This window comes from Patella vulgata, chromosome 8 (assembly GCF_932274485.2).
Source record: "Patella vulgata chromosome 8, xgPatVulg1.2, whole genome shotgun sequence".
NCBI lineage: Eukaryota > Metazoa > Mollusca > Gastropoda > Patellidae > Patella > Patella vulgata.
In genome coordinates this window covers 34,601,977-34,618,728 of record NC_065886.2, presented here as the reverse complement: position 1 = coordinate 34,618,728, position 16,752 = coordinate 34,601,977, and the positions used below count along the sequence as shown (strand labels likewise).

At 33.1% G+C, this 16,752-nt stretch overlaps 1 protein-coding gene across 4 annotated transcripts in view; it reads right to left on the bottom strand.

The window, feature by feature from the left end:
* Positions 1-1,753: 1,753 nt before the first annotated feature.
* LOC126829368 (uncharacterized) overlaps positions 1,754-16,752 on the bottom strand; it is a 73,176-nt gene continuing 58,177 nt past the window's right edge. For 2 of the 4 annotated variants that reach the window (XM_056103076.1, XM_056103080.1), the window contains 2 exons: positions 16,054-16,179; positions 1,754-6,257 (listed from right to left, as the gene is read on the bottom strand). In XM_056103076.1, coding sequence (XP_055959051.1) covers positions 6,051-6,257; positions 16,054-16,179 — 333 coding nt within the window. In that variant the 3' untranslated portion in view covers positions 1,754-6,050. Of the gene's footprint in view, positions 6,258-11,734; positions 13,779-16,053; positions 16,180-16,752 lie in introns of those variants that run through there. The other 2 variants (XM_056103077.1, XM_056103078.1) reach the window with 2 other exon arrangements.

The window sequence follows — 16,752 nt, the reverse complement described above, 5'->3', positions numbered from 1 at the left end:
AACTGACAAAGATATCTGATTTAAAACAATAGTGATTCAATTATTCCCATCTGAGCACCTTCATTATCATGATGATTTTTTTTTAAAATGTATTTCTTATCCGAGTAAACTATGGAAGCACATTTTGGCCACGTGACAATAATTTATGACTGGAAATTGTACGGCAGTTACTCAAAATGTCCAGTTAATAACTTAAGCATATACTAACGTATCCAAGTAAGGCTAAATCGAAACATATTTGGATAACAATAAGGTAGTATGCGGTAGTATTTAGTAGTATTTGGTTATATTAGGAAGTATTTTGTGGTATATAGTTATTTTGGGTTGGTGTTCAGACTCCTGAGCTACGTATGTTGATACAATAAATAGACTTTAGCAGTTTACCATAAACATTTGCGAATTTACTCAATTTGTATTGATATAATTAAACTATTCTGTTAATTTTTCACAATACGGGGGTAGTAAGTGGCGGTGTTTATTATTGCTGGGTAAAATCATCGTGTTATCCTATATGTTTCTCTTTTTGACGATTTTGAAGTTATAAGAGGTGATTTCACTAACGAACTTATATGTACTAACCAGCTAGAACATTTACTTGTGGTGCTGTTAGGTGCACTGGTCATTTTGATGTACGACAAGCCCGTTTATATAAGACTACACGGGATCTCACGGCGACATAAACTTATAATTTTAAATAGAATGTTTAATCACCAGTGGCTCATGGCGTATGACAATTTTTCGTTACAATTATCGATATGCTAATCCAGTTAATCATGGCGGGTCTTCTTTAGTCGTTACGATTAGGAACCGAGTTGAGGTGGTTTGAAAATAATTGGGACGGGGTCTTTTTGGTTTGTGGTGGAATGCTATCTAATTAAAACAACGTATTTCATTAATAAAGAAAAAATCGGTGCCCATCATTCCTGGCATTAAATAACTGGATTATAATTGTTGGTGCGATTGTAGGACACTCAAGATGCGGGTGGAGGAATCTTGGGCCCATGCTGTTATATCTGTTGCGTGAGTGGGTGCTTCTGTCGCTGTAGACGCTACTGTGTCTGCGGTGTGTGTGTGAAATGGGGAAAGAGCTACTATCATTCGGGTGTTTTGTGGGGAGACACTACTAATGCTGTGGAATTTTGCTGTCGCTGTGGCATAGGGACAGAGCTACTTCCATTTTGGTTCTGTTGCTGTCGCTGTGAAATCGGGATAAAACTACTGACAATATTGTGTTGGCTTTTTTCTTTTTAGGGGGATGGCGGTTGGGGTGGGGCAGTACCGTTGTCGAGTAAGATAGTGCCGTTGTTGCCGTAATTTTGGTGATTGGGTAAACACTCAAGTGCTGTTGGTCGCTTTAGAATCGGGACAGAGCTTACTACCATTATGTTTTGGGGATACAACACCGTCGCTGTAGACTCGGACAGAGCTACTATTAACAACTATTGGTGTTGTCGTGGACTCATTGTGGTTACTGGGGACACACTACTGTCGTCGAGGGTGTAAGTGCCGCCGCTGCTGCTGCCGTTGCTATTAATGTGGACTTTGCTATATAATGTGGACTGTGCGAAGTGCTACTAGACTGCTATCCTTGTATCGTTATGTTATAGAGGAATTAGAGGGCGTGTACGGACACTGCCTTTCAAACTTAAGTACAAACTCCTCCAAGGCGAGTTGCTTTTACCTTCCAATCTCTTTTCCAAACAGTTTTCTCGGAAATCAAAAATATTTGTTTAAGACCAACTCGTACAATATGTTGTTTTGATTATTTTTTTTTTAATAAAAGAAAAACATCTGATCTGGGTAATTAATATAAATGACGTAATGTACAAGATATTAGCAATATAAATCTATATTGGTTATATTAAAATTATGTTAAATAATGATTCTATTTAAGAAAGTAAATATATAATGACTAATGATACTAGAACGTGTACCGTAAAGCAAGAACATATGGTGACTGTACATGTAATTACTGTCTTTAATGTATTCCACACAGATGATTTCCTAAATATCAAATTTTAATACTCTCAAAGACATGCTTGGTGCTAAGCAGTCCAAATGTGTACAATGTTAAATCAACCAACTGATTTGTCATCATGTCGAAATATTTTGCTATTTGAATGTCTCGAAGAGTAAATGAATTCATTGTTGCGTGCAAAGACAAATTCAGTTTCATTTACTCTCAAAGACATGCTTAGTGTTTAGTGGGCCAACTTTAAAATAACCAACTCTAATGCTGCATATCAAAACAACTCTTGCTCTACAGTAGTTTAACTTGCGTATTAAAATGGACGTAATAATTCTAAATATAGGCACTTTCAATATGGAACTAAACTACAACTGTACATGGGGATGCTTATGTTACTTTTATCAAAAGATTGGGATGAGTTCCAAATTTCAAAAGCAAATAAAATTCCTGAATTTAAAAACATAAAGAAATCTGTTTTTTTAACATAGGGATAAATGGCTTAACACAAAAACATACACACAAATAAAATAATAAAACTTCTTTTAATACCGGTTATGCGTAACGAAACGGATTGTCTTCATTTCTTTTTTTTTTTTTAGCTTCCAGCGAGTTTTCTTTCATTTACACTGAAAGGTCGGAATATTTGGTTCCATTTAAGCTGTGCAATATTTCGATAGATTTCGCGAGTTTTTCTTTAATTCGTTAGATACATGTACATGAACTGTTGTGATGGGGTCTCCTGTGACTATTTATAACAACAGATCCATATAGTCAGTCTAATTTTGGAAGAGATTTCATGTTAAGTACAAATATATATACTGACTTTAAAATAATATTCCGAATAAAGAATTCAATTTTGAACTATTGTCCCTAGACGCCGATAGGATACAAGAATAAATGAATGATATTTCAATATGTAGTGATTATATACACGTATGTAATGTTTACTATAATCATAAATACAGATAAATCTACTATTGATGTACACAGTATATATAATAAAAGATGCAGTATGTAAGATCGAAATCTGTCTATTGCAGGTCTTTGTTCTGGCTTCAAATGTTATACAAATTATCATTTAATCTTTTATTAACATTTATTAAACCCATAATCAACTCTCTGAGCCATAGTACAATTAGAACAACCTCGGACATTTTCATTTACGAGTTTAACGATGGTCTCAAAATATAGTAATTTGACTGTGACGGAAATTTTCATGACATTTTTTGAACCTATTATAGCGAAAACTGTCAGTTCTGTATCTAAACCTTACATGATGCATCTATTATAATCAACACAAATAAAAGCAACCTAAAATATGGAAGATTTTAAAAATCAAGAGTCAATCTAACACAATGACGGAAAAAAAACAGATGTATAAAAAATAAATCAAAATTTACAATTATGGAAAGTAATCATATATACAATTAACAATAAAAATTATTAAAGAAAAAAAACAATATGTATAGATAATGTGTATTATAATATAGATATATATTTATATCAGATTTTAATCAGGGGCTTTAAACATGTGCAATAAATGAATTAAAAACAAAAATTTCATGTGTGAACAATTGCAATGTATCTAAGTGAAACGGACATTTCATGTGTGACCAACTGCAGTGTCTAAGTGAAACAACTATGTGTGACCAACTGCAGTTTATCTAATTGGAACAAACACGTGCATTAACACAATTTAATTATGCAATGTGTCTAACAACTGCAATGAATTGTAGTGGAAAATCCATTGTATTAACAACTGTAATGACTCCAAGGAAAACGGTAGTTTTATTAACCGCTGCAAGGAATTTACATGTAAGAAATGGTAAACATAAAACGGCAGTCGTGGTGATTATATTGTTAATTTTCTATATAATCAATTAAAATAGACAATAAGAATACTCTGTACAATGAGAGAAAACTGTTGTAGCCCCTAATTAAAATCTTTATCATGTCATGATTTATAGTATTTAATATACATAAGGGTAGTGTCCAAACGGCTAACCTATTTCCGAGTCAACTTTTCAAACCCGTTTAAAAAATTACCCTATTCATCAACTAACGAACGGAATGATGTTAAACCGTTAACGAATAAATGTTTTATGATTTGTTATCCCCAAATAATAGCAATGGATATCCGGATAACCGGTAAACTACGAAGAAACAATCAGTAACCGTTTGAGCACCACCAACAAGACAAATGTTGGTCGGATTCTAACTAAATCGCAAAAACAATTTCCCGACAGTGTGCCAGGCATACAATTATTAATTCTATGTAATTGGAAACTTATATGAGGGGCTATAGCATATTTTTATTCGTCACAGCGTATAATCACATCGAGCCAACATTCTGTATCGAATATACGATAGGGTTTTTAAACTTTGTAAAGTTTCAAATTGTATGAATTCGACCAACCGAACCAATTAGGAATGTTTGATAGTATAAAATGATTGTCCTGATTTACACGTATGATATAACATAATATAATACTATTACTAATAATAATAATAATAATACGAATTTAAATGCTACGTGATGGATAATATTTACACTTCAATGATTATTATTCTTAAACAAGCCCAGATTTAATATCACCACCGTGATTCTTTCAACGGGCATAATCATCTTTTGCTTCTTTTTATGATTATTGGATTTTTTTAACTGCCTCTATTAAATGGTTTGATTAGACCCGGAATTAATTAAGGAATTTAGTCTATTATTATGCATTTGATATTCTCTAATCAGATACCATTGGTAACTCGGCACACTCCCTGCTAAAACGACTAAAGGTGGGGATAATAATTCATTTTATTTTTTAATTATAATTCTACAACAATTTAAAGCATTTTGTTAAGAGACAGCCACATAGCCAGATGTCAGTTAATGTGAATATCTGAACAATGTGTGTTACATTGATAATTTCAAAGGCGACACATTTGTGACATTTTATATTGTTCATGGCGACACGCATGTAGCATTTGGTACTGTCGAAGGCAACATATTTGTGATATTTTGTACTGTCAATGGAGACATATCTGTGACATTTTATATCGTACATGGTGACATTTTATATCGATCATGGCGACATATTACTATTAGTGACATTTTATATCTATCATGGCGACATATTAGTGACATTTTATATCGATCATGGCGACATATTAGTGACATTTTATATCGTCAAAGGCGACAAACAAATGTTATTTTGAAATAACACAAGATCAACAAAACGATCAGACATTGCTTCGATGTGTCGTAATACCAACTAGGTGACATAAAATCTGAATTAATATCCATTTGTCATTTGGATACATTAATATATCGTGATGTATTTAAAGATTTTAAATCTGATTTTCTTTTAAAATTCGCGTTTTAGCCTCATAAGAGTATCTCCTTGCTAATCCGGCTACGTTACTGGACAGGGACCAGTTTGTTGGGAACTTGAAGGAACTACTAGCTAACTTACAAAAATATATAAAAAAGACATTTCTGTTTGGATATATAATACAACCCTTGGGATATTGTACAAATCAAGCAACATAAAATATATAGAACAGGACCAAAAATAAGATATTATTCTGTTTCATGTTCAGAATAACTCAATACAAGGTCCCTTTCAAGTGTTTTTGTGGTTGTTTCGTTTCTATCTAGAAGGAGCGAGGTTCAGATAAATAATTTGTTATTACAACATATTCTAAATACAACTGGGGATCAATATACAGTGTATAATATGCAATTGATAAAGGAGTCAATATTCAGCTGTCTGACACATTAATTCAAGGGGTCTCACAAAAAACAACAATTCACAACCAAATCATTATAAATTATTCCTAGAAATCAAACATCTATCAGTGTGTGCTACACCAGTAATAATCAAAACTATCCCTAATCGCATTTAAAATACAATACCCATAGCTACACACACATTAATTAGTTACTTTTCTCTTTGAACTCACATTCTTCAACCCAATTATTTCACACCTGACAATTACAAACAATTTACACGTTATTTTGATTTTATCACTAGCTAAATCTTAAAATAGTTCTTTTATCTTTTACCGCAATATTCGTCCTGTTGTTTTACACGGCGGAACCCAACATGGCGTTCGATCCTCTGATATCAGTACCATCTTCGGCTAAGTAGATATCTCTTGGAGCATCGTCTGATTCGAAACTTTGGTCCATACCTTGGTTTGTACGACCACCATTTGTCTGAATGGTGTATGGCCGTCTATCTCGATCGTTAGGTGAATCCTCCATAGATTTATTTACTCTACCGCGAACCTCCTGAAATGATAATCACATAACACTTATTTTAAAACCATTGAGATGTTATTTTGAAACTAATAAAATATTATTTTGAAACTAATAAAATATTATTTTGAAACTAATAAATAGTCATTTTGAAACCAATAAGATGTTATTTTGAAACCTAAGAGGTGCTATCTTGAAACCAATAAGACAATATTTTGAAACCAAAAAGATGTTAGTTCGAAACAAAAATAATTTATTTCGAAAACAAAAATATGTAATTTTGATAACAAAAATATGTAATTTTGATAACAAAAATATGTTATTTTGAAAACAATATAAGATGTTATTTTGAAAACAATATAAGATGTTATTTTGAAAATATAAGATGTTATTTTGAAAATATAAGATGTTATTTTGAAACCAAAAAGATGTCGTCAGGACTTTAAGTTGAGGAGGATTTCTCACATAACCTTTTAAATTGGATATCGCTCATTGTTTATATGAATGACAAGCAAAACACTCTCCCTGTTTTTATTAGAGAGCAATGAGTAAAATGCACCATATTGAACCCTGTAACATTCTCAGTTGTAACTAGTATAAAACCATAAAAACATAAGATAAAAGAAATGAGAAATTCAAAAGGGCATCTGGGGATTTTTAACGTCTTTCTAGGGACACTATCTATACTTTAGTAGAAAATGGAGCAGGAACTACACAACGAAAAGGATGACACAAATGCAATGAATGGGGTTTAGCATCATACTTTTGTGTTTGACTGAGGTAATGAAGATGGAATAGATGAAACAAATGATACATTTGTACAAGATACAATCGTATACCTTCAAACGATATACAACTTGTAACAGAATGCTGGAACATTTGTGGTCTTGGGAGGGATGCAACACCACCTGTGCAAAGTTGTCCCGGTGAGGATGGACAAAGAAAGTTTACAAAGAAAGATGTTATCAAAATCCCGAAGGTCTTTCTTGGTTCGCCTATCTCCCATGGCCCCACGAAGTCGAACTCAGTTTTTGATTCAATCGCCATCAACATATTGCATTGAATTATTACAAATACCACCAGATCTAACAACACGGGTCACAAATAAAATATTTTATATCTACCTAATTTGGACAGTACTCGGTACATAATATCAAAATATTTATGTAATTTGGACACTAAATAAAGGTCCTTAATATCAAAATATTTGATATTTGACTAATTTCGGATTTCCTTACCGTTTCGTCAGGCTTACGGTTCACTGAAATTCCAAAGATACGATGAGCTATTTTCCTGGTGGAACCAGTATCTGTGTTTGTCTTTATAATTATACAATATAATACATTAATTGATATAGGACACAGGGTGAATCTATAGGGCACGCGATGAATCAATAGGAGCTGAATCAATAGGACACTGGATGAATCTATAGGACACTGGATGAATCTATAAGACACAAGATGAATCAATATGACACTGGATATTTCTATAGGACACGAGATGTATCAATAGGAAAATTGGTTTAACAATACTTTGGTCCCAAGTATCCACTACAAATGAGAGAGAGAGAGAGAGAGAGAGAGAGAGAGAGAGATGGGGTTTAACGTCCACTCGACACAAACTAGGTCATTTCGGGACTAACATATAGTTCAATTTTATTTTCAATAATTCGCTTGCGCGTAGGGGTCTTTAACAGTGGGAGGAAACCGAAGGACCCGGAGAAAACCCACGAGGTTGGACAGGCAACCTTACTCCTTGTCACGTACAACCGGGGAATCGAATTCCCGCCAGTTGACTCTATGACAGACCGTATGATACAGCGCGCACGTGCTAACCATTCGGCCACCCCACTACAAATGAAATGACAGCAGTTTTATATCAGCGGTAAGTTGCTTGTTACTGTATCCAATTATTCATTTTATTCCCTTTATGATTGTATATACGAAATATGAATAAATACTGTTTAAATCAAATGGAATGAAATGAAAATCCTTTCTTTCCAGCACCGATAAGACTAATAAAAACACTTGTTAACAATACATTGAAATTATTGTAAAATCAATAGTGTTTTGTTGATGTGTTTGGTAAGTATGTTCATAAATCACTGTGCAATATAACACAGACAGGGGGGGGGGGGTAATTTTATACCAATTTTGCATCAATTAAGCACGATATTTTACTCATAAGTTAACTGTATAGATATCTTTCGACCCACATAACAAATAACCAGTAAAATAAAACCAAAATGAAAAACACCAAAATTATTACAAACAATTTTAATACATATCTGAAAATTATATCTACAATTGCAAATGTACAAAAGTTCGGCTAACATATAATATTAAAATATTATAAAAAAAAATAATATACAAGGAATGATTAAAGCTGCATCGGATGTATATCAGAATATAGTAATTATCATTAAGCTGTATCAGACCATACATGTGGTAGGTTTCCTAAACATGGACAGTTGCTTTCATTTGAAGGTGCTATTTCCCGTCAACCAAAATCTTAACTCACTATTTCATTTTTAAATTCTATTCTGATACTCAGTGTATATAACGCAGTAAAGGGCACATGAAATTCACTAATGTTGCATTGAGCCCAGTGTCTACGATTTTTCAAATTTATATTAAAAGCGCTATTCTCAAATAGAATCCACATCATTTGACCCTGATATGAGAGAGAGAGAGAGAGAGAGAGAGAGAGAGGGATTCTTTGATTTCACTATTGTCTAATTTTGGGGATTTTTGGTCTGGTTGAGCACTAAACATACATTTTGAACAGTAGTTATTTTACACACTTCACGTACATAAAATAACAACTATTAACTTTTAGCGACAGCCATACATATGCCTAGTCTAAACCGTTTAGTCCAGCACTGTGGTAAGGATATCGTTTGATCGCGAGTCCACTATAGTAAACACGACAATTTACCGTTTAGCTATACCGACCTGCAAATTCAAGACTACTGTATTGGTCTAGTTCTTTAAAACAACTATTAGCTCTATTAAAAATAATTTATGATATTAGATTTATTATTTACATGGTGAGGTAACATGGCCGCCTATCAAATTGGGCATAATGTTATTACTGTTAATTGATGCCCGACCCCTAGTCCTGTGTACCCGCAGTTCAATTACTAAATGTTGCACAGTAATAAACAGTGATTGTATTCTATAGAATAGGGTCTTGTGTCTCAGTGATTTTATTTTATAGAGTAGTGCCCTGTGTTTCAGTAATAAACAGTGATTGTATTCTATAGAATAGTGTCCTATGTCACAGTAATAAACAGTGATTATATTCTATAGAATAGCGTCCTGTGTCTCAGTAATAAACAGTAATTGTATACTATAGAATCGTGACCTGTGTCTGAAAAATAAACAGTGATTGTATTCTATAGAATAGTGCCATGTGTCTCAGTTATAAACAGTAATTATATTCTACAGATTAATGTCCCGTGTCTCGGTAATAAACATTAAGCATATTCGATTAAACACTTTAACAATCGATTAAAAGATATAAGCTAACCGAATTATTATTGTGCCACTCAACATAATTATGATAACTTCAATAATACATGTATCTATTAAATTTATATAATGACTGAAGATATAAAGTTAATCAAATTATTATTGTGTGTATTAAAATAATGATGATCACATCAAAACTAATGTATCTATTGAGTAAGCAAATTTATATAAAAAAAACATATAATAAAAAATATATTGAAATAATATCAGATACTGCTTTTGATCGTTTAATTTTGATGGAAGATTCAAATGAATCAGTATGTAAGAAATGTATATAACCTCAAGCAAGCCACGGAATTATTTATATATAGTCTGGATAAATGCAATAGAATAATGTGTAAAATCATACATATAGGTAAAGATGTGTTATGCAAGAGCTAAGTCTGCCTATTGCAGGTCATTATTGTGGCTTCAAATGTTATATAAACTATTATTGAGAATTTATTCACAAGACAAACCTGTAATCAACTCTCTAGATCGGCGGATGGCCGAGATTTTACATGGCGTGAAACATGATCACCATTTAATAATTTAATTTAAAATGGATAACCTAGTCTTAATCTCGATTGTCAAGTACAATCTACCCTACATCTTCAAATAACTTCGCTCAGAATAAAGTAATTTGAATGAAATTTTCAATAATCATTTTTCCATATCTTTTTTTTGACTACTATAGCAACAGCCGCCAGCTCTTTATCTAAATCTTACATACAGCATCTTGAAGCCTAATATTAAAGAAACTCTAAAATTCATGTAACATTTTAGTAATTATTGAATAAACATAAAATCCAGGTTAATTTGTATTTCGATTGCTACGTGTGTGCAATGAAGGTGGAACTAATTTTTCCCTACTTTTCTAAGTCAAAGCTTCTTTTACCATGCATGTCAATGCACTGCCTGAAGGACCAGGCACACCTTTCGTGTTGCCCACATCAGGTGAAGGCAAGCCTGAAAAATCCTAAAGGTTCTACTTGCACATACTTTTGTCATAGGAATAAAATTTGCATACAGAATTTAAAAGGCTACATTGGCCTTAAGAGATACTTTGTTAGGGAATATTACAATTTTTGGCAATTAGAAAATGGAAGATTAAGAGTTAGCCTTAACAAACATAACAATGTCAATGCTTTGAAACACCTATTGGAGATGTACATGTATACATGCCATTAATCGGAATACAAGTTGTTCACATATACAGTACAGGTCAGGTGGAAGTATGAAATAAGTCCTTGGTGGTGTTTATTCCTCTCAAGAATTGCACAGTTTTTCCTATTTACATATTAAAAGTATTTCATACCACACAATCCAAAACAGAACATAACAAATTATTAACAATAATATAAACAAAATTAAGTACAGTTGAATAAGGCACCTTGGAGATTAACATAATAAACATTATAATATACATAAATTACTACTATATATACCTACCTATATGCCAGGGGAGTTATTTACAAAAAACTTAACACTAAAATATTTTAAAAATTCAATTCTTGCATTGGTAAAGAGCTAAAAGTTGTGAAAATGAAATGAAATAGGGTTTAACATCTTACTGTTCTGCTCCGATTGGTCATACGCCATGTAGTGTGCTATGAGGGAAATTTTGCCCAGATAGCGATGCTTATATCGAATTCCAACTGCTGAGGATTTTTTTACATGCCATCCAATGTGTACATGAGACCTTGGTTTTTATTCCTATCCGAACAACTATACGTTGTCCCTTGGCAGGCCCTTTGTCCTGCACCACTGAGAAGGGAGAAGCATGCTGGAAAATCCAAATGAACTTTTTCGGCCAATGCAGGAATCGAACACAGGATCTCCAGGTTTTGGTTAGTGGGCCAACCTCCTACCCACTGAGCCACTGTGACTACTAAAATTTGCATTAGTGATCAACGAATGAAATGTTCGCATCCTTAAAATATTTTAGTAGAAGTTTTTTGTGAATTAGGCCCCAGTTCTTTATAAAGTACAAATGTACGGCTCTTATTTTAGAATTTTACTTAACAATCAACTGTTTCCTTATTTTCTTTTTCAAAGAATTTTAACAATTTTAGGATTATCTTATTTTCTAAAACCATTTTCATACATAGAAGTAGAAAATATACATTTAGCTGTATTTATAATCACTTAGAACATCTAAATATGCTAATAAATATGGCTTTCTAAATTAAATTGAAGCTAAAACATGTTCAAAGCCTTATTGATCAATTTCTGTTCTTAAAGTTTTGGCAAATTTTTATAGTATTATCTCTATATTTTTACAAATAAAAACCAATACATGTAGTATCTGTAATTATTGCATTTACGGTTAAATTCCTTGAGATTTTAATATTAAGGCCTGTAAATCAACTGACTGGTAAATATCAATGCCTGTCATTGGTCAGTCAAGAGTAGCAAACATGTCCTCTTTGTAACAACCCAAGGCAGTCTTGGTAAATGGCACAAATGGTATATATTAATTCTGAGGTAAAATTTTCTAAACTATTCTAAAACCATGACTATTCTATCTTTATATACAAATATTGAGGTGCCACCTTTATACATGGTGTAACACATGTGACTTAAGCCTAACACATGTGACATGGGCCTATATACAGGTATAACACATGCGAGATAGACCTACATACAGGTGTAACACATGTGGATTAAGCCTATTTACAGGTGTAACACATGTGACTTATGCCTATATACATGCATATCTAACACATGCAGCGGACTTGCGTCAACACATGGACTTTAAGGCAAGATTATAACTTACATTTATTTACATGTGTACTTTGATTATTTCTCCCAAAAAGTGTTAATTTAAAACTCAAACTTGCTTTTATTGCAATTCTATAATAACTGGAAACATCTGGTTGTTTATATAATTAGCCAACCTAAATATTTTACCAAAACTTAATCCTGGATATTTGACTTAACATGAAGAATAAATTTTAAATTCTTTTACTCTTACTGTCGTTAAAGGATTAAAAACCAGTGACATACCGAGAATTAATCTATTCGAATATAAGTCCTCATATTTTTTTCTTAAAAACTCAAATCTGAAACAGAGTTACATGTATCTATCTCCCACTTATTTTGATATTGACCAAAACTTTCTAGATATTTTCTCTGGGTGAGAGAAAGTTAATAAACAAATTACATTGTACTGTATCATTTTGGTCTAATTGTACTCAGATAAAATGACTTATCCTTCATATGGAAATATGCATATTATTAAGCTTACTGATTAATAAAGATGGAAGTGAGGAACTTTTTATAGCCATAACTTACAATACATGTAGGATTAATCCATTCTATTAGGTTTGGTATGTCTTCCCTTTTGAGTTCTCTTATTGTTTATTGTCTGAGAGTCTATATTTACCATTTATTTTCACATTTTAATTATGATATAAATCTTAAACCCTTTCAAATATTTATAACCCCTATACAACCTGTTCAAATACCTATAATCCCTTTTCAACCAGTTCAAATATTCAAAACCCCTATACAAACGGTTCAAATATTTATAATCCCTTTTTCAACCTGTTCAAGCCAAGGCATTGGACTGTAGTATATCGTTATAATGTACATGTATATCTTAACACTGTCACGATGAGAATGAACTAAGCTAAGCGATCAAGTTAAAAAACAAACTAAAACACACAGAAACCATACAAAATCTATACAATAATATAAAAGTTAGTTTAAAAAAAAATGGTTGGTTTTCTTCATGTTTTCCAGCTGTCCAAATCAAACACAATCAGCTGAAGAAATGGTTTCAATTCCACACATATGAATATACATGTATCGTTAAATTAGGATTCAACAACGCCAGAACTCTATTTATTGTCTTTTCTTCTCCAGACTCGAAACACCACACTCATGATACACGCACAGATGCATATTCGATCGATTGGTCCTCGCTCGATTTTCTGGATGAGAAATCTTCAGGATGATTTTTGCGATATTCTGCCCGCGTTAGTTCGAGATCGGCATAGTGTAAACCTTCGACATTCTTGTGGTAGCCATTATCAGACTGCAAAAAAACAAAACAGAGGACAAATTCATCATGGCAGTTCTATTTACCTGGTAAAAAACATTGGAATCAATAGAAAATCAAAAGTTATTTTCTAAAATATCTTTTACCATGATAACTACTGCCAAGACTTAAATTTACCCTTGTTTTGTTTTTGTGGCTTTGATCCTATTTTCCCACCCAACCAAACGTTTCAGTCATGGGTCGCAAAATTACACGTGGAAAACCGATAATTAGTTAGCTGGTGTGACTGGTATTACAGCCTATCATGAGCTATTGTAACTTTCTCGATTGCATAAAAAGTGTCCCATATTTTCATTATTTACTTAGAAAAATTAGCAAGAATTTTAAAAAACTCAAAATTTAAAAAAAAAAAAAACAAAAAAAATAAATAATACAATTTGAATATTTTTGTCAGTATTATCATGGAAGGTGATATTTTATAAAACAAATTTGATTGGATAATTCACAAAAATAATTTACACAAACCAACACCACAACAGAGGCATGCAATGAGTTTAGTAAAAAAAAAAAAAAAAAAAAAAAAAAAAAAAAAAAAAAAAAAAAAAATAGGTGATATTAAATTATTTGATTCTAATTTCTTGCTAAAATTTCTAATACATTAATTGGTTCAATTTATAACTAATATATGATAATGATGTAATAAATTATAGTAGAATTTGTTTAATGTCCTAATAAGGGCACAAAATTAAATATACGGGTATATGTATTCAAGATCTCAACAAAGACACCTGCCATGGAGGGACAATTTCAGGATTAATTTTCTCAGGTATATTTCTGTTACATAGCTTTACTGTTGTTGTTTTTTTTTAAATTAATGCATATTGTGTAAAATCCAGGTAAACTTGAACCTTATTCATTGAGGACAGAATGTATTACAGTATCAAAGATAGAATTTGTGTAATTTTTTTACCAAAAATGTATGTAAAGTGGTTATGAAAGCAGTTGACATGGCAACTGAAGAGTTTTAAATATCTTAATTTTCAAATTTTAATCCCATTAATACTATTTTTGTTTATCCAGCTTCAAGGCTGTTTATGTTTATGATGAAGATAATAATTGATGATGATGAAGATTGATGATTATAATGAACATTTTGTTATTAATGATTGAAAAAATGATTGTCATATTAATCCCCTTAATACTATTTTGTTTATCCAGCTTCAAGGCTGTTGATGATAATAAAGATGATAATTGATGATGATGAAGATTGATGATGAAGATTGATGATAAAGATTAATGATGATTTTATCATGCACATTTTGTTATTAATGATTGCAAAAATGATTGTCATTTACATTTACATGCAAAACAAAAGCTACACTCAACTTCTCATGATTCTTGTCTATAAATGGATATTTGTCCCTTCAGATACTAAATATGGGGTTGAGGGAGTCACTTGTGTTTCCGAGGAAGTGGTTGAGAGTGTCTCTTCTGTTACTGAAAATAGGGGGGGGGGGGAGGGAATACCTTTTGTTACTTAATATGGAGAGTGTCTCTTCAGTAACTGAGCAAGGGGATGAGTCCCTTTTGATGGGGGTAAGAGAGTCCCTTCTTTTACTGAATACGGCAGTGACAATGTCCTGTCTGATACCGAAAATAAGGCTAAGAGAGTCCCTTCTGATACAGAAAATAGGGCTAAGAGAGTTCTGTCTGATACTGAAAGGTGTCATCAGAGAGCCCCCCGCCCCCCTGTTACTGAGCAAGGTGGAGAGAGAGTTCCTTTTTACTGAGCAGGGGGTTGAGAGGGTTCCTTATGACACTGAGTAAAGGGGTGAGATAGTCCCGTTACTGAGCAGGCAGGTGGAGAGAGTCCCTTATGATACTGAGAGTAAAGGGGTGGAGAGAGTTCCTTGTGAGACTGAGTAAAGGGATGAGAAAGTCCTGTCTGTTGCTGAGCAAGGTACATGTAGTGTGAGTTTCTCTTGTGTTATTGAATGAATGAATGAATGAATGAACACATGAAATGATACACATGAATCATATGGTAGATAATCCTACAAAAAAAGGACAGTGAGTGAACAGCATTCAACTCTTGATAAGGATGTGTGCTCCTTCCATAAATTTATTGTATTGGTGTGGTAGATTCTCCTTCCTGTTCTGGGATTGGTGAGGTCCTATTCTGGTATTGATTCTAAGCTGTTGTGGACTAGCATCCCTGCTGTTACTGGGGAATATCTCGCCTCCTGCTGAATTGGAGTCAACCAATGGGTCCCTTCCTCTGACTGAAATGAGTTGGAGAATGGGTCCCTACCTTTGATTGAAATGAGCTGGAGAATGGAGCTGAGTTGGAGCTGGTGTGGGCTAGCATCCCTTCTGTTACTGGGGAATATCTTGTTTCCTGCTGAATTGGAGCTAACCAACGGGTCCCTTCCTCTGACTGAAATGAGTTTGAGAATGGGTCCCTAACTTTGACAGAACAAAGTTTGAGAATTGGTCCCTACTTTTGACTGAATAAAGTTACAGAATAGATCACTACCCTTGACTGAACTTTTGGAATGGGTCCCCACTTTTGATTGACTTGGGATCTCTACCTTTGACTGGATAAAGTTGGAGAATGAGTCTCTACATTTGACTGCATAATAATAATGGGTCATTACCTTTGACTCAACTGAGTTTGGGAATGGGTCCCCATTACCTTTGAACAAAGTTGGTGACCGAGTCCCTGTCTGTGACTGAATTGGAGATAGAGAATGGTAGGCTCACTAGAACCTAATTGGAGCTAAGTGTAGGTAATGGGTTCCTTCCTTTAAATAAATATACCTTGGACTGAATTTGAGTTAGAGTAGAGTTAGTTGATGCAACAGGTGTTAGGTAATTGAATGAATGGGGGCTTAGAATATAGGTCCTTACCTTTGATGCAATTGGTGTTTGTTAATTGAATGAATGGGGAGTTAGTGAAAGACTGATTTGCTTGTGGAATAGAATCTTGCTTTGAATGAGAGAGCCTAAA